Raw genomic sequence first — 20213 nt, forward strand, 5'->3', positions numbered from 1 at the left:
TCTTGTACCTTTTGCCTTTTCTTCCATTTTCCAAATTCTATTTTGCCCCGAATCTAACGTTTTATGGTCACGACTACCTTTGCGAACAATTGGCTTGGTTCCAGGCTTAAAACTCTTTATATAACTATTTAACAAAAAGAATGGGAAATTTACTCCCAGAACCAGAGCTGAAAAAGGGGGCGGTCACTGTTACGCTCTATATGTTTGGCATGTGCATGCGCAGAACCACTAGGTAACACGATTTGATAGGTAGCCTAGACAGAGCTGTGGCTCTACAGCCACAGTTCTTCTGCCATGACACGTTGTGTTTCACCTCCCCCTCATAAGTATTTTGTTAACATTGTCCATCCGTCCTGTAGATATAATGCCACTGCCGAGGATGATGCCACCTCCACCAGCCAGAACCAGGTGTAAGCTGCCTGCATTGGTTTCTGCAAGCAATCTGCCCAAAGATATTGTGTTGGATGAGGAAGTTAAGAGGGCTGTCAACATCTCATTGGACAGGTTTCACTACAGTAAACAGAGAGGTACTTTATTTCTAATAAATGTCTACAAATTGAATGTTGACATCTGCACATTTCTCATATGATATAAATGTTCTTCACTCATCAGAAATGGAGTTTCCATCTTCCCTGTCGAGCACTGAGAGGGCCTACATCCACCGTTTGGTGGAGTCCTGGGGATACATGTCCAAAAGCAAAGGGTACCAGTATTGTTTCAAGTTTGTTATGGTCCTCAGAATGTATAACTGTCATTCACAATACAAAAATAGAGGAAATAGAAAAACAAAAACACTGGAAGCTAGGTTGTGTTTCAGAATATTGCCAGCCAACAGGTTGATCTCAACTCTTATCCGTTTTGTTTAGATATTAACCAAACTGTTGGTGTTTGGATGCCTGTTTTTTTTTATGTTAAACAAAGCTGATTGGCGGAGGGCTCAGTGTCAACTGGGGTCAAATTTGAAATAGTTTGAACTTCAAGCGCAGTGTCAAGGTGGAGAACTGGAGGTGGAGCCGTCCACTATGCTAAGGTGTCCATGTTAGGTCGGGCATTGACACTCACCTCTATAGATAGCCATGGCAACGCTGGCATCTCTGATGCTGAAACTGAAAGGTATTGTGGGTTATATGTAGGGAAGCACCAATAAGGGTTTTTTAGGCCAATAAAAAATATTTTGAATGTGTAATCAGCCGATCCGATCACCGATCTGTTTAATATTGAAATATATATGAATAGAATGTTTCTTAAGAAAATGATTGTGTGCCGATTAAGATCCTTTGCATTTTGGATACCTGTTTATGCGCTGTATCTAGGAACTGTTGAAGTCAAAGATTTTTCCCCTATGACTTCCATTATAAAAAATAGCTTGGAGAGCACCAGCGGTAATTTTAAATTGAGCCTGTGACTAGTTTGTTAGCTATCAAAACAACGATTTCCCTATTACCTAAGGGGGAGGTCCTTGATGGGCACACCACATTTTACAGTCACAGTTTAAGTTCCATGTCCGCCTCGTTTTCAGTTGGTCTCATTGATTTACTCTGAGGGAGCGCGAGGACGTGCAGGCAGTGTTGCCATATTGGGCAGTTTTTCCCACTCAATTTGACTACTTTTTACGACGTTCAGACAGTGTTTGCCAGATTGGGCGATTTTTCCCGGCCGATTTGACTACTTTTAATCACGTTAGGCTAGAAAAATTTGCATTAGGCGAGGACATTCAATTTCGGCTGGTTTTAAAAAGAACTGGCAGGATTATTATAATTCTGTCTACAAACATCAATCAATACTACTACAGCTACCACTACTACTACCATTACTACTACTACTATCTTCCAGCTTTGACAATATTACAGTTTAGCTTCCAGCTTTTGTAACAATGTATTTCAGCACTTTCTTCAGGTAATGCAATTCAGCGTCAGTCAGTTTTCGATTTCAGCTTCCAGGTTTTTCAGCAGTGCAGGGCAATACATTTGACCTTTCAGATTATTCAATTCATTTTACATTTCTGAATTTTTAGCAATGCTTTGCGCTTTTTATTCAACTGTCACTTTATTTGTTTAGTAAGTAAGTAAGTAAGTTTAATTTATATAGCACTTTTCATAGATAAAATCACAAAGTGCTTTACAACAAGGATAGAATGCAATAAAATACAGTACAGAGATCACAGAAAACTTTACAGAGGCCCCACAACGTCGACATCAGTTGAAAGCCTGTCTAAAAAGATAGGTTTTAAGTTCTTTCTTAAAACCTTCAGTGGACTCTATACTGTGCAAGGTCGATGGTAGAGCATTCCAAAGGCGAGGGGCACAGGCCTGGAAAGAGCAGTCACCTCGTGTTTTAAAACGGGTGCGAGGGACCATCAAGAGTTTCTGGTCTGATGACCTTAGTGAACGTATTGGGGAATAGGGTCTCAGCAGCTCAGTGATGTACGAGGGAGCTTGTTCATGGAGGGCTCTAAAAACAAGTACTAAAATCTTAAAATGAATCCTAAAATTTACTGGTAACCAATGTAAGGAATATAAAATTGGGGTGATATGATCCCTTTTCTTAGATCCAGTTATGAGCCTTGCAGCTGCGTTCTGTACGGTTTGAAGGCGATTTACAGCCTTTTTGTTAAAACACATAAAAAGAGCATTACAATAGTCAATGCGAGATGAAATAAAAGCATGAATTATCATCTCCATTTCAGGTCTTGAAATCATGGACCTCAGTTTTGCTATATTACGCAGGTGATAAAAACAATTTTTCATCAGCTGTTTACAGTGGTGGTCCAGGGACATGTCCTTGTCAAAAACAACGCCTTTGGTTGCGTATATTTGGTTGGACAGAAAGACCTAACTGACCTAGGTGCTGCTTTATAGGGGGGATGGCACTATCTGGGGCAATAATCAGTGTTTCAGTTTTGGCAGAGTTAAGTTGAAGAAGGTTGTCATTTAGCCATTTTTTGATGGCCGTCAAACAGGCAGTTAAATCGTCTAGTTTGTGTAGCTCATTCTGCTTAAAAGAGCAGTAGAGCTGCACATCATCAGCATATAGATGATAAGAGACATCACTGAACTCACTGATAATCTGTCCAAGAGGGGTCATATAAAGCAAGAAAAGAAAAGGGCCAAGTACTGATCCCTGTGGGACCCCACAGGCTAGCCCTGTCAGGTCAGATGATAACTGGTTGACATGGACCAAAAAACTCCTGTCGGTCAGATAAGACCTGAACCAATTTAAAACCTTCCGACCATTACATTTTTTTTAAAATAGTGTGAATGTTTACATTGTTTACTCCATTTAGACTTTTGAACTCTGTTCAAATCCCTTCACTTGATTTAAGCCATTTAACGTTTCTTTATGTCTTAATCTATGTGGCTTTATTAAAACATATGTTCAACCTCACTTTGTACTCACCGCATTTTCTGCAGGAAATGCATTTTGTAGTATTGACTGTGATTTACATTTTCAGAAACATATCTAACTACCTCCCTCATCTTAACCACAGAAAACAGATACTTGTTCAAAGGTTGTGCAATTAAGAGAAGACAAGAGACTGAAGTTGATGGTTTCTATGTTCAGTGTCTGATTTCTGTCCAACCATATTTTAACTCATCCACACTCAACTATCAATCTTTGCATTGGCTATACATCCCACAGCTGAATCTAACTGAAATATGGTTATGGTTCTTAGCAGATGCCTTTATCCAAAGCAACATGCAAAAAGATCATAAAGATAACAGGCATTTCTATGCACAGTAATCCCTTATGCGTGGGATTACATTTTGTAGTTTAAGTAGTCAACCAGTCGGCGTTAGCCTGTGCTTACTCATTATTTATTGGGATTTTTGCACGTGTTAAGAAGTTGGAAATGTGTGATTGGGATGAATATATTGAGCCAAAACTACTTTAAACAACATAAATAACCAGTATAGGAAGCATATACTGAATTAGGCGTAACACACAGCATCCTTTTGTTCGTTGTATTACCCCTGAAAGGAGCGCCGTAGACCTCATGCAGCAGTTCACCGATCAGTCACTAGTTATATAGTTATGTAGCTGATTAGTTAAACCTCCCTTTCCTTGCTGTTTAAGGCTTGTGGTTGAAAGCAATGAATGCATACATTTGTTAAAAGACCCATTTTGCTGCTCTTCACTAATCAAGTTTCACTATCATTTATCTTGATTTATTTCACCGTATGTCATTTCTACTACAATGTGGTGTGGAGTTATACCGTATCCCATTAAGTTTATGTAGGCCCTTATGAATAAAACAAAGAAAGAACAGATTGCCACAATTAGAATGCTTTATAACTAGTGCGGGGCTTTTTTGATGATTGGTTTCGGTTGTTCAAACCTCTTGGGATATGCATTGGGACATGTTCTTATGCTAATTTATGCTTCATTTGTTTTAGGGAGGGACCAAGACGTTTCCTTACTGTCTGGAAGAAGAACAGTTTGACAGCCCTCCAGTCTGCCATGACATTAAAAATGTCTCCCAATTCTGTGCATGTATTATGCCGCCTGCTCCAGAGATATCCCGTCAACAATAAGGATCGCACTGACCTTCAAGTTACCTCAGAATTTAGCCCATCTGCTACCACTGCAGGTTAGTGGTTAACCTCGCTGGTGCCACAGCACAAAGGTGGAGGAGTATTTGCATGCCGACCTTGACCAATCAGTGTTCAGATATAATTTGCTATCTGCGCTTTGAGATAAGAACTCACGGGCTGAGCCCATAAAGACAAACACCATTCGCCATTTATAAGCAGCGGCTTAAGGCTGTACCCTAAAATTGGAAATTGTCAAAATAAAATAAATAATCATGTGCATCATAATAACCTAATCAAACAGAAGAAGAACAGTTTAGTAGTAGTACTAGCACTATGCTGTACCACATTAAGAACAGTTTAGTAGTACTACTAGCACTATACTGTACCACATTAAAGGGGAATTCATCCTTAAAACAACATTGTGCACCAACACTGTATTTCATTATATATTTATAGGTGATTTTGCTGCAATTTAATATACTAACTCCAAATTAAAAAAAAGTTAATATTTTTACTGATATACTTCTGTGATTTGACCGGAAAATCCCCTATAAATATATGATGAAATATAGTGTTGGAGCACAATGTTGTTTAAGGGGTGAACTCCCCTTTAAGAACTCTTTAGTATTAGTACTAGCACTATGCTGTACCACGTTAAGAACAGTTTAGTATTAGTAGAAGAACAGTTTTGCTTGCGGTGCCAAAGCTGATTGAGTCAACAGAGCTCTGAACTAAATACTTTTCTTTTTTCCTTTTTCTCTAGCATTTTTTTCTGAAAAATTAACTGGTAGTTTCTGGTTAGTGGGTATCTACTTTTAGGTACCAAACATTGCAGACTTTTTTCAAATTAATATATACATTATTATTATTTATTATGGAAAGTGAATAGGTCTAAAACGCAAAATCAACCAACCGAAACCTGAGCACCTGGGAGTTGACAAATTAAATTAGATTATGTAGACCGGATGTATGTGTTTTTGGAGGTCTCCAAAAACTGTTGTCTCATTATGACCACAGGGGGTGCTATAACTCGTAGTCAAACCTTTACTGCTGGAACTGCACCCTGTTTTAAAAAATCAAACTTGGTATCTAGGCCTTATTTGACAATGTGGTCCTTGTCAAGCTTGAGTTCCTCAGCCAGTCATTGAAGTAAATGAATGAATGACAAATTAGACACTGGTAATATGGTTTTGGCTGTGTCTCAGCTTTTGTTGTGCATGTGTACAGTTATGCATACTGTATCTCATTTTGTCCCATGTTTCTTATGTTGTTTGCTTTCGTTTACCTATCAATGGTTAAGGTAGACTAAAAGTTGAGAATCTTATCTTTTTAGGGATGTCTCACATGACTGCTTTCTCATGTTTTTAAATGCCTTAAAACTTCTTTGCAATTGTGGGGGAGGGTCTTTACCCTGGATACGGGTTATTTCGGGATAAAGAACTTACATGTTTTTATATATTTTTGCCGGATAGTTAGTTTTCTACTTCTTCTCATTTATTATCCCCTTTGTAGATGGTAGCCAGGGCAAGAATAGAAGTGGCCGGCTCAACAATGGTGTTCCTCAGGTGCCCCAAAAAGCAGTTTCCTCTGCGCTGGACGGCCAACACGACTCCCTCCCTTTACACGCATACCGGGAGAAGATCCTCAGGCTAGTGAAGGACAACAGCGTGGTTGTGGTGGTGGGAGAGACCGGCTCCGGGAAAACCACACAGGTACAACACTAAACTATCAAAGAATCACGTTGCAAATGGAGCTCCAGTGTAACACAGATTACTAATATAATAATACAGATTCAACTTAACTTTTTTCATACCAAAAAAAGGGCCTTTCCAGGTGTCCAAATCGATCACTCTGTGACAAAACCCGCTGAACTAGAGGACTAAAACTATCAAGAACAAACTTCACTTTTTATAGTTACACCCAAAGATTATGTCTTTCCTTCGTTGTTTTGTCATCAATGTTGCATTTGATCCCATAAAACCAACAGTTATCAGATAATTACCGTTTTTACATCTATTTAAATCAAATCCTCCTCTATGCTTTCTTCTGTTAAAGTTCTGCCTTTATTCACTCCGACCCGTGACCCAGTAGCATCTACATTGGATATTTCGCGTGCACAACAATATCACATATTTTGGTACCAAGATAACACATTGGAACCTTTGTTGTTGTGGAGATATCTATATCTATAGATTCTCTATTTAATTTGGATATTTTGTTTTCAGAAATAATCTGACAAAGAGGCCTAGTGATAATCAGCAGTATTGACCAAGGCTTAAAGGGACACTGTTTAGGAATTACTCAGATTACTCCGTGGTAAAATTGTACATTGCATTCAAACGAATAGTGCTCGCTTTTTCAAATGCAACTACGCAACTACGGTAGGCGGTATGTGCCAAGAAGCTATGACAACATGTCATCCAATACTACCTCATTAAGTTTTCTTTCGGGTGATGAGGTTATTTCAAACAAACTGCAAACTGCATTGGATCATTAGTGTGAGCATGTATGAGCAATTACTCCTCAAGCAAGATAGTGAGTTATGTTTCCATGTTTATATCGTTTTTTATTGGTAACATTACTTTGTCGTAGTCTAGCCTATAGCATCACTTTAGCATCACTTAAAGGGGACATATTATACCACCAGGTGTGAGTGTGATTAGCCATTACAAGCCATTTTGAAAATGTGCAGCTTCTGACATCACAGGTGGGCGTGTCCACCTAGATGTGTGCTGGATAGATCAGTCTACCAGCCTACCCAGTGGACTGTAGCAAACGTTGCTCATGTATCCGTCATACAGCTAGGTGGACATGCCCACCTGTGATCCGTCATAAGCGGCACATTTTCAAAACAGCTTGTAACGGGTAATCACACTCACACCTGGTGGTATAATATGTCTCCTTTAACAACTTGACACACAACAAACACAACATTTTTTACTAGTACTTATATTGTTCTACAACTATAGTTCACTGTCGCATGAACTATGTGCTAATTAGTAGTGATACATTCTTTATTCGTCTCTGACAATTGCAGACTACCCTAATTGCAGAATGTCAGAGATCATCATCAGGTGATTCAACGGTAGGGAGAGGGAGGGGACAGAGAGGGAGAGGACAGATGCAGTGGATGGGTGGAGGGTAGTAGGCATAAAATGCAACCTTTATTCAATCAAACAGCCTATGCTGCTATCCACCAACGAGACTGTTTAGGCTTTTAACTATACATGTTCTACTGTTATGCTGATGCGGCAGTAGCTCAGAAGGTAGAGCAGGTTGGCTGGTAACTGCAAGGTTGCTAGTTCGATCCCCGGCTCTTCCTAGCTGAGTGTCGAGGTGTCCCTGAGCAAGGCACCTAACCCTAACTGCTCCCAAAGAGCTGGCTGTCGTCTTGCATGTGAATGTTTCCGTGAATGTTTGCATGAATGGGTGAATGTCAGTATTGTAAAGCGCTTTGGATAAAAGCGCTATATAAATGCAGTCCATTTACCATTAATGCAGCCTATGTAATGAATTAAACAACCAAGCAATGAGAAAAGCTTGTAATTTAGACCGTAACATTGACCTACCTGTCGAGAAGAAAGCAGGCAACTTCAGTGTCCCTTTGAAAATCGTAATTTACATTAACATTTACATTTAGGCAGTGTGCGAAATACCCTTCAATATTCGGGGGGGTCCCCATCTCCTGATTGTTGCGCAATATCGATCTAAATTATTCTTATGCAGTAGGCCTATAGCAGTGGTTCTCAAACGCAAGCGTTCTCTAGTGGTACGAACGCGGAGTATGAACGATTTTTTTTTTTTTTTTTTTTAAGTTGAAGCAGAGCTGGGTTCACCGTGTGACACACGCTTTTGCCTGCTTACACACACGCCACACATCCAACAACAATAACAATCCTGATCGCTCCCCCCCCCCCCCCCCTCAAAAATCCCGATCGCATTGTTGACGGTTCATTTATTAGCCTACATAAATGAACTGGCTACAACAATGAAACAATAAATTATTTACAATGCTCCGAATGAGCACATGTGTGATGGCCGTGCAGTGTTTCCCACACATAGGCCAATGTGTGGCGCTGCCCCACAGATTGAACAACGAGCGCCACAAATTGATTCCGCTTTTCTTATTTATTTTTACTTGAACGCGTTTTTTAAATGTAACTCCGCCAGCCCGTAATCGCGCCCCCGTAATGCTGCCAGTCCGACATGTTCCCATTCCGACAGTCCTGTGCGCGTATGCAAATTAGCCATGTGCGCCAAACAGAAGAAGGGCCCTATCTTGCGCCCGGCGCAATTGACTTTCTACACCGACGCATGTGTCGTTGCTAGTTTGCACCCGGCGCAAAGCTGATTTTCCCCTTTACATCGTCTATCTCCTCATCTCCGAGTGCCACCTTTTTCGATGTGAATCCGAAGTGTGCCAGTGATAAACTTTGATTTTGCTTTCGCTTGTTAGCCATTGTTATTGACGGCCTACGTCATTGCTCTGGGCTCTCGCACATGGCTAATTTGCATACGCGCAGGCGCAGGACTGGTTCAGCTTAATGTTAAACAAATTATTATTATTAACATTTTTGAATTATAAATACTTGACATGGTGATCTCTTAAACACATCATTAGTGACAATAAAATTATATCATTTTTTTTAATTTTTTTTTTTACAAGATTGAGACCCCCCCCAGGTTTTGCTTTTGAGTCTTTCAGGGGGTCTCAAGGGGTTAATCGGGGGGGTCCGACCCCCCCAAACCCCCCCGTATTTCGCACTATGCATTTAGGTCATTTAGCAGATGCTTTTATCCAAACCTACTTACAATAATTACATTTGTCATAAGAAGTGAAACAATATATCGCCGTCGGTACAGTAAAGATGTTCATAGAACCAAGTGCAAGTACTAACAATCCTTCATTAGCTCTTTAAACCTGGGAAAAGCTACTCTGATGTTTACCCTTGTGGCATAGGTGTGATCTTGCATTGTGAACAAAAGTGCAGTGCAGGCTTTCAAATTTGCCGGGGCAGTGACAAGCGTGTCTCGCTGAGCTCCTCCTACGTTTCAGTCATGCTGGCTCTGAGCGAAAACGTGTTTAGCCTGCTAGTACCACCTAGTGCTTTATGTCCCTCTCGGCCGTTTTAGTCTTTCATAGTCCGGAAGAACATGGAAGCCTCCTTAGGACTTACCCGTTCAATGTAAATAATATAAAATTAATATAAGAAATTTTTCGCTGAGGAGGATAAGTCAGAGGTGATTTTTTTGGCAGAGGTGATTTTACACCAATGGACATATTTGTGAATGAAGACATTGATTTTAACTAATACATTACTTAAAATGCTACACAGTGTCCCTTTAAAGAACTTTATGGGTTAAATTGGATATGCGCATACTGACTTAGACATATACAGTCCAGAGTCCAATACCAATCCTCCTCTTTTAGGGAAGAAGTTTGCCACACATTTTGAAACAGGGTAGACATCTGAGAACACAGTCCTCATGTTTCTACTGTCTTCTGATGGCTCTTCACCTCAGAATGTAGAAATGTAGTAAAAAAAAACCTTGTTGATGTTGACTTATTTGGTGGCAGTGATCTTTAACATTGATGCCATATCTCCCCTTAGATTCCACAGTTTCTGCTCGATGACTGCAGCAGAAATGGGATTCCTTGCAGGGTCTTCTGTGCACAGCCACGGCGGTTGGCTTCAATTTCTGCGGCAGAGCGGGTTGCGGAAGAGCGTGGGGAAAAAGTTGGTCAGACTGTTGGCTACCAGATCCGATTAGAAAGCAGGTAATTAAAATTCAGCCCTTTTACAAATGTTACGTATGAGGACATTGGGTCAACATTTAAATGCATTAGTGTTTCATCTAGAATATCTTTGCAGCCACAGGGGAAATGGATTGTTGTAGCTCGCCTGACTGGTGTGTGTGTGTGCTGGTGACGGTCAGAGTGAATTGTATCTAATTATTAAAAAATATACAATTAAAGGACACTTGACTGCAAAACAAACTTTAAAACATATTGACTGACATCTATTTATTACTGCAGTTGCAAAGCATACACACTACTGTTAATCTGTGTCTTATTAGTCTGATTGCAAAGCATGACACACTATTGTCAAATACAGTAATTGCTCTTAGGCAAGATGCACCACTTCGCCAGCAGCTAGCACAAAATCACACACAAACAGCATCTACCGTAATTTCCCGCATATAGGCCACATCGTGGAAAAACCGCAAGCCTTTAATTTATGTTCAGCAAGGCTACAGTAGTGATGCATTCTTTATTCTTTTATTTTTTGATGTGCGTGCATTGTTTTTTTAAATGAAAATACTTTCTGTTTCTACCTCGCTTCATTTTTCGCATTTATTTTCTTTCTCCGTTTCAGTTACTCTGGCGCTCAGGTTGCTTGCAATTTTTAAACACACACAAGCAGTGAACAAGACCACAGCGCAAGGAGGCAAAGAGCCGACCAAGCTCTTTCTCTTATTGGTTTAGACCACGATATGATCCTACCACGAGTGTGAGTTCGGTCACAGGAGAACACAGAGAGATGATGCGAAGGAAATTCATGTTTTCACCTGGGCAGTGTCAGGTGCGACCTACAAAAATTATTAGTTGCACCCTTAAATATTTTGGTCCCATGTCAGGGCTCCAGACTAATTTTTTGCATTGGTTGCACTGGTGCGCCTAACTTTTCTTTTTAGGTGCACCAGCACAAAATTTAGGTGCACCCAACAATTTTGGGGTTTCAAGTGCTTCACCTTGCCGGAATTTAACATTTCCAAATAAAAGGGCTTGTGCTTAAAGGGTTATTCACCTATAAAACAACATTGTGCTCCAACACTATATATCATATATTTATAGGTTATTTTGCTGCAATTGAATATACTAACTCCAAATTAAAAAGTAAATCTCTTTACCGATACACTTCCGGTGATTTGACGCGTCAAAAATGCACAACTACAAGTTCTGAATGGGGGCGGGTCACAATGAATGGGGCTGAGATGATTGACAGTACAGGTGATGGTGCTCTTTGGTTGACAGCGGGAGAGGGAGAGGAGATGGAAGACGGAGCCGCGCTGTCCTATATGTTTCTAAACATATAGGTTACAGATTAATAAAGGCCTGCATGAGACTCGTGGTCCTACCAACAAAAGTAAAAAAATATAAACCCGGTGTGCAATGATCATGTTTTAAATTTAAAAATGTGCTTATTAATGATAAAGCAAAACATTAAAATAGCTACTGGACCCCACGACACGCACAAACGTGCAACATGCAATAAACGGCAGGCGTGTTAAACAACCCAATAAATCCAACCTACCTTGTAAGCTTGTTCAATAATAAGAGAGGGAGAGGAGATAGCCTGATCCGCGCTGTCCTTCAGGACAGCTGGGTTGTTTAACACGCCTGCCGTTTATTGCGTGTTTAAGTTTGTGCGTGTCATGGGGTCCAGACTATCAGTAGTAGGTCTGGTTGGAACAGTAGGCTGTTTTTTAAGTTAGTTTCAACCTCGCTTCATTTTCCCTCGTCTTTTGTCGCATTTATTTTCTTTCTCCGTTTCAGTTACTCTGGCGCTCAGGTCGCTTGCAATTTTTAAACACACACAAGCAGTGAACAAGACCACAGCGCAAGGAGGCAAAGAGCCGACCGAGCTCTTTCTCTTATTGGTTTAGACCACGATATGATCCTACCACGAGTGTGAGTTCGGTCACAGGAGAACACAGAGAGATGATGCAAAGGAAATTCATGTTTTCACCCGGGCAGTGTCAGGTGCACCAGTGCGACCTAGAAAAATGATTAGTCGCACCCTTAAATATTTTGGTCGCATGTGCGACCAAATTAGTCGCACTCTGGAGCCCTGCATGTGCGACCAAATTAGTCGCACTCTGAAGCCCTGATATAGTGAGTACATACTCTGATGACTTGCACTGAATGGAGTCAACCAGGGTTGAATAGTCTGGAGAGTAGCTGCTGGTAGCTAGTCTCAAGCAGGCCTCCAAATTACCAACATGATGGAATGGCTTTTAAAATGAATGTATGTGAGTAACCATTTCCTTCAACAGAGAAAAAAAGTTCTGGCCTACGAGATGCATGTGCTATGTATCTAAATCTCTTCCGGCTAGTCTCTCTTTTCCCCACTTGATAATCTTCTTGTGGAAAAAGGCTGACTGGCATAAATAAGTAGAGCTGAATAATGCAGACAAGGAGGCAGCACATTTACTCATGTTTGGATACTTTTCCTTTGTGAGTTCCAAAATTGTCCATGAGCCCTGGACTTAAGATCAATAAATCAGCTTCTACGATCAAAATCTCATCCTCCACTGCAGATGTGTTCAGGTGAAACAGTGCTGCAATTTTTGATGCGAGTAAATCAACCTCAATATCTTCCCTAAATGGTTAGCACATAAATGTAGCGATTCGAGTAAAGCAAGTCTTGAAACGTTTGTCTGACAGACAATTTTCGTCAATCAAGGGGATAAATGCCATAGGGATGATCCTTTTTTTAAATTTATTTTATTTAAAAAAATAATCCTTTTTATTTTATTTTTCTTTGAATGTCACGTGATCTACCCACACTACCTTTGCGATCAACCGGTCGATCGCCATCGACATATTGGGCACCCATGTGTTATACTATAGGTGTCCGGGAAGCCTAAGCCTCACTCGGACGCGGACATTAAACACATCGCTGCGTCATAACATCAGATCTTTTGGAATGGATGAAGTTGCTTTCTCAACCGTTTGACCTGAGACCATACCGTTACATTTCAAGATTTTTTGGGGTTTCCCTATGGCCAAGCGTCTTCCATTTCCTCATTCTTATCATATGAATAACTCCTCCCCCCCCCCCCCTCGTCTTATATTTTTCAAATGCATTACACACTTTAGAGAGAGATTGCTTCAGTCAGATCATTTAACATAATGTTTTTAACGTTTTGCTATGGTAACAAAGTTATATTTCTTGAACAATTGTGTGCAGACCGCACTCAGACCGCAGAGTTCTGGAGCTCTCAATGGTTGTGCCTCACTTATTTATAATCCAATTGGCTGGTTGCTGAGTTTAGAAATTGAAGAGCAGATTCAGTTTGACAAATGGCTACCAGCTGACATTATTATTGCTCTCATTTAGATTGATTTAATATATGTTAGTGCTGGGCGATATGTCTGTTCCATTGTGATTAAACAATAATCTGTCATTTTTAATCCATCAGGGTTTCTCCTATGACCCTGCTGACGTTCTGTACCAATGAAGTACTGCTCAGGACTATGATGGCTGGAGACGGCACCCTGTCCACTGTAACGCATGTGATAGTGGTGAGTTTAAGATTCATCTGTTTACATTGGTGTAGTTAATATTATGTTAATTGAGAGTTTTGTAATATACAAACATTGAATTGTTCAAAGAACAATGACAATCTAGGACTGCAAGCGGTCACACAAGGTATTAACAGCCCTTGACCGCCCCAGGCCAGCCACTCCCCTTTCCCGACAAACAGCAACACATCCGTAGGGGGCGATGACATTAGTGTCCCCAAGAGATGCTGAGTGATTCCTAGTCAACAGTAAAGAGTCAATGCCCTTTATATGCATTTGTCTCCGTTGGCGCTAATTTTGAGCATTAGGGCACAACCGTGCATTTATTAAAAATGAAGAGCGCACACACACACACACACACGCGCACGCACGCACGCACGCGCACACACACACACACACACACACACACACACACACACACACACACACACACACACACACACACACACACACACACACACACACACACACATTCTTGTCTTTCCCAATTGTGGGGTCCACACATTATTCACCCAATTGTGGGGTCCACCCTTTCCAGTGCTCCTACAGCTCTGTAAAAAATCAGGGAAGCTAAAAAAAAAAATCTTTTTAATTACCAGCACTTCAAATTTTAAGATTTCCAAACTTTTGCCCAATTATTGGGTCCGGTTTCTAGCACAAAGACCTTGTGAGGTCCAATTGTATACACACATATTTCTAGCACAAAGACCTTGTGAGGTCCAATTGTATACACACATATTTCTAGCACAAAGACCTTGTGAGGTCCAATTGTATACACACATATTTCTAGCACAAAGACCTTGTGAGGTCCACTTGTACACACATATTTCTAGTCTTTATATCTTCACGAGGCTCAAAGAAACTAACAGAAGACATTAGTAATTTCCATTGTTTCAACTTTATTATCAAAGAATAACATTTATTTTTTAGTAGTCCACTCTCTTCAAACAGAACAGAACAAAAGGTGTAGAGCCTCAGAGATGAAGCTAAGCAACTACTGACAGATACACATAACAAGCTGCAGCGACTAGCAGAGCTGGAGAAAAACTGAGGAGAACCAGAAGAACCAGCTGTTAATCTGCATTCTCCTCCACATGCAAATACTGTACAATAGACAAAAAAAGCAATCAAACTATGCCTGGGGATGTTCCTCAGCACCTCTAAACATCGATCTTCTCATGCAACTCTTAGCTGTTATTGGAGTAATGGTGTAATGAAATCGGAGTAAGGAGATCGGTGTCAGTAGAATCTCCGGCTGCTTAAGGGGGGCGGGCTTGCAAGGGGTGGGATATGACGTAGGGTCGCAAGAGGCGGGATCGGGTTTGTTTTGGTTTGACCGCAGACAGCACGCAGGCAAAACGGGCAGAACTCATGTTAAATGTTGCTGCAGCGATGCATATATTCCGTTGCATCCACAACACCTGCATCAATCGATGAAAGATTGGAGCATGAGTTAAAAGACAAATAGAAGAAACAACGAACAAGAAAGGCGTCGCGAACGACTGCGTTACCGGAGAGCGTCTTTTTTGGCTTCATTTCACATCTAACAAACACTGGGACAAATGTAATTGATTTCTGTGTTTAACTGAGAAAACAGGGAGTGGAAGGCCGGGACCCTATAATGTTCAGCTAACTGTTGTAAATAATAATTGTTACGAGAGTAGCGCATGTTTGCGCGAGAATGGCAGTGTGTGTGTGAGTGGACGAGCGGTAGCGTGTGTCAGTTTAGTGAGGTAATGAACGAGTCCGGTTGTGTCTGTGCAAACGTGTAGGCCTACTGTAAAGTTAGTGAATTAAGAATAAAGTACCCAGCCTGTCAATAATCGGTGGCCGCTTCATTCCGACCATATTCCGACCTATAAGCAGACCCACTGCCGGTCAAAGTGATTCCCGAGAGAATCGATGGAGCGGAACGTCGCTTCTGTGCTCCTCGACTATGGTCTGGGAGCCGACAGCAGGAAAGGTGTAACATAATAATAAAAATATTTTTTAAACCATTCAGCAAACAAAAGGCAGTAGGCTTATTATCGATTAGGGTGCGGGTGCCACTCAATTACATGCAAACGTAGACCGAAGCGTCATCAACACGCCCACTAACGTGAAGTGCGAAATGCCGACATCCTACTGCTAATTCACATATAAGGTAATTAGCATTTCCTGTGGAGAACATACTACCCTGGGGGTAGTATTTTTTCAGGAGGTCCAACGTCAGGATATGTCATTCACATATACGGCACATCAGTAGAATCTACGGAGAATAGACGGATGCACGTCCATATGTGAAAGCAGCTATAGAGTGCATTTTAATTATCAGATCATTACAGCAACATGTATGTTTTACTGGAAACTACTGCATGGAGATGGAAAGGAGTAAGGCAGATGTGGTTAGAAGGTTTGGCCTAATCAGTGAGATAGAGCTATTTCAGAGGGGAGGAACATGGATTGTCCTGTGTGAATTCACCGTACGAAAGTTCACATGAGACATTTACTTTGCCATTTCTATTCTGCACTGTAGTCTACACAATTGGTGCATTTATAGGGTTGCCTGATTCATATACAATCTGGTTTTACATAGGACAAATCGTACCCACTGAACTACATAAGGATGGAAGTACTCATCATTTTGTTATATTTTATTTTATTTGTTAATATGGGCCTGTTTTCGGTGTCTGCAATAAAGACTGGATTTAAATAAATGAAGGAATTGCACTTGGCTGGCTCACATCATAGACAGAGATTAATGTCAATAATGACATTTAACAAATATTTGTCTCCTATCTGCAAACAAAAGTTAGCAATAGGGTTCCGCAATGTTTTGTGCACATCTGACGACAGTCAGTGCGTTTACATGACACTCAAGAAAGTCGATTTATTGGCTTAGTCCAACTATGATGGGATTACTAAGATGCATGTATACACCTTAGTCGAGCTATACTCGAATCGAATTGGCTTACTCATAGTCGAGTTAAGACCCCTAGATAATGCGATTCATAGTCGAGCTAAGCGTGCATGTAGCCAATCGATTTGAGAGAGAGAGAGAGAGAAAACTTTATTGATCCCAATGGGCAATTCAGTTTGCAGTTGCACCTAGCCATGGTGAATAAATACATATAAACAAAGGACAATACAATACCATACCACAACCAGCATGACGTGAAAAGAGTCTCAGCAACACATTCAAATTGACACTCAACATTTAAGAGCCAGGGGAATTAAGCCAAGATATGGTGTGCCCCTACACGCACACACATACACTTAAGCAAGTAAAAAAATAAAAATAAAAATAAAATAAAAAAAGGAGAAAAGAACCAAACTAACCTACCTACGCATGACAATCTTATTCAGAAGCCTGATAGAGGATGGGATAAAAGAGTCAGAGTAGCGATTAGTTTTGGTCCTGGCTGCGCAATAGCGCTGCCCTGAGGGCATCAGCATGAATTCACTCCTCAGGGCGTGGCCAGGCTGACTGGTAATGCATTTGGCTTTTTGCACTACCTGCCTCTTCCATAGTGAGCTCAGGTCATCGAGTTGCACTCCGATGACCTTAGAGCAGACCTTTATAATGCTGGCAAGACTGTTTTTATCTTTCACTGATAGCCCATTAAACCAGCACACAAATGAAAAAGTTAAAAGGCTTTCTATGAAACAATGATAAAAGTTACTTAAAATAACTTTAGAAACACAGAAAGAGTTCAGCCTCCTTAGTAGATAAATTCTTTGTTGTCCTCTCTTGACAATAGACTCCGTGTTTGCATGAAATTTTAGTTGATTGTCAAACACTGTGCCAAGGTATTTATAAGTATCCACAATTTGGACTTCCTCCCCATGAATTATACTAGCTATGGGGTCTTCGCTGTTTTTTCTGAAGTCTATTATTAATTCCTTGGTTTTGATGACATTTAGGTCCAAGTGATTATCCTCACACCATTCAGTAAAAGATGTGAGAGCACTGCCATGATCAGACTGTGGACCTTGGAGTAGAGACAACAAAGCGGTGTCATCTGAAAATTTAACTAAGAAGCTCCCCTGTTGAGATGACCTGCAGCTGTCTGTGTACATAATAAAAAGTAACGGGGAGAGGACACAGCCTTGGGGGGAACCAGTATTTGAGATGATGGCTTGAGACATGAGGCCATTCACAAAGACACGCTGAACTCTGTCAGTTAAAAAATTTAAAAGCAACAATAAAATATGATGAGGTAACATGAAATAAGAAGCCAGCCTCTCAATCAAAATATGTGGCTGCATTTTGTTAAAAGCTGAGGAGAAGTCTGCGAATAGAAGTCTCACATGAGAGCTCGGCTTCTCCAGGTGTTTGTAGATTTTATCTAAAATAAGAATCTTTGCATCGTCTACGCTTTTCCCCGCCTGATAGGCGAACTGTAGTGGGTCTAATCTGTCTCCAATGAGGGATGTGACTTCATCTTTTAAAATTTTCTCAAGATTTTTCATCACTAAGGATGTGAGTGCTACAGGTCTAAAATCTTTAAGTTCTTTTGGATGTTTTGATTTTGGCACAGGAATTATAATGGAACTTTTCCATATTTTAGGTAGCTGGCCATGCTCTGTACACAAATTAAAAAGTGGAGTAAAGACCATACTAAGCTGGTCAGCGCAATGACGCAGCGTACGTCCACAGATACCATCCGGCCCAGCAGCTTTTCTGGTATTGACTCTCTTAAATAGAGTAGATACCTGTTCCTGAGATATCACCATATGGGTGTTAAGATCAAGGGACTTCCTCAAATTAGAAATGTCCTCAGAGAAGTTTGACCCTTCAAACCGAGAATAAAAAGAGTTAAAAGAATTTGGTAGGTCATAAACATCCAACCCCTCAATCATTATGGGCTGCCTGGATTCACATGAATGCTGATTTATGGATGCCATTGACTTAATTCCTTGCCAGGCAGCTCTGAGGTCACCACTGCTATATTGTTTTTCTATTTTCTCCTTATACTGCATTTTGGCCCTTCTAATTTCATTTCTCACTTCTCTGGAGACTTCTTTTTTCTCCTGGGGGTCACCAGTATAAAATATCCTTTTCTTCTTATTTAAGACAGATTTAAGTTCTTTGGTCACCCAAGGTTTATTATTGGGGTAAGTGACAATATTTCTAGATGGAATGACTAAGTCCACACAAAATGTAATGTAAGATGTGATTATGTCAGATAACTCATCAATGTCCTCAGAGCCATCATAAAAGCACTGCCAGTCTGTGCATTCAAAGCATGCCTGTAGAGAGGAGATGCTGTCCTCTGACCAGGTTTTCACTGATCTCTCCTTGTGCTCCAGGCGTCTGAAGGAGGGAATGTACACTGGCATGAGGTAGACGCTGTTGTGATAGGAGGCACCAAGGGAAGGCATGGATAGGGATTTGTAAGCACCCTTTACTGTGCCATAGCAAAGATCAATAGTAGTGCGCCTCTGGGTAGTAGGGCACGTCACGTACTGTTCATAAGTTCTCATCGTGCTGCTCAAGTCACAGTTATTAAAATCCCCGAGGATAAACTTTGGTGCGTCGGGACATATTTCATCCAATTTGTGCGTCGTGTCAGCGATCAGCTGAGCAGCAGCAGACGCCTTAGCTCGTGGATGAATATATACAAGTGTATAAAACAATTGTTGGAACTCCCGTGGCAAGTAGAAGGGACGGATGGAGATCGTCAACAGTTCCAAGTCAGCGGTGCATATCCTTTCCCTGACTTTGACGGCATTACAATACCTCTCGTTAACATAGAAGCACACTCCTCCTCCTCGGCTTTTTCCGGTGGTTTCCGAGGATCGATCCAGTCGAATTGGTTTGCCGAATCCGCTTATGGTCAGGTCCTCATCCCGGTCCGACTCGGTGAGCCATGATTCCGTGAAGGCAAGGAGACATGCTTCTCTTATCTCCTTTTTGTATTTAGCCCATGCGTCCAGCTCATCTATCTTATTCCGGATAGACTGCACATTTGACAACAGTATGGTGGGAAGCGGAGGAAGCCGGCGGCGGTTGTCTAACCCAAGCCTCTTAAGTCTCCGGCGTAGTCCACCTCTTCTCCCCCTTTTACGAGTCTTTGTGGCCGGTTTGCATAGCTCCTTAGGTAAGCTGACCGGGACCGATCCCGCTGTGGAGGTCTGGAGTGAGAGAAGAAACTCTCGTCCATATCCCAGCACTCCGCGTCCACCTGTTCCACCTGATTCCTGACAGGCGGAAGGTGCTGAGAGTAGTGTCGCCACAAAAAGTAGCAAAAAAACATTTAAAACTCTTCCCACGATCTGCATGGCTGGGATCCTGGCAATAATCGCATTCACACGGGACAGAAACTACATAGATTGCTTTAAAAGCACATTAAAACACGTTAAAAACACGTTTTCAGATGGCGAGGTAG

General features: G+C 41.1%; 1 protein-coding gene across 1 annotated transcript in view; it reads left to right on the forward strand.

Moving 5' to 3' along the window:
• Positions 1-364: 364 nt before the first annotated feature.
• The window catches only part of ythdc2 (YTH domain containing 2), a gene marked incomplete at both ends in the record, with an annotated part of 117881 nt that continues 98032 nt past the window's right edge, over positions 365-20213 (forward strand). Inside the window, 6 exons of the mRNA XM_084480826.1 lie at positions 365-527; positions 613-703; positions 4395-4588; positions 6045-6244; positions 10145-10311; positions 13740-13842. Of these exons, the coding sequence (XP_084336952.1) occupies positions 365-527; positions 613-703; positions 4395-4588; positions 6045-6244; positions 10145-10311; positions 13740-13842 (918 nt within the window). The remainder of the gene's footprint in view (positions 528-612; positions 704-4394; positions 4589-6044; positions 6245-10144; positions 10312-13739; positions 13843-20213) is intronic.

This window comes from Micromesistius poutassou, assembly GCF_964030765.1.
Source record: "Micromesistius poutassou genome assembly, chromosome: 16".
NCBI lineage: Eukaryota > Metazoa > Chordata > Actinopteri > Gadiformes > Gadidae > Micromesistius > Micromesistius poutassou.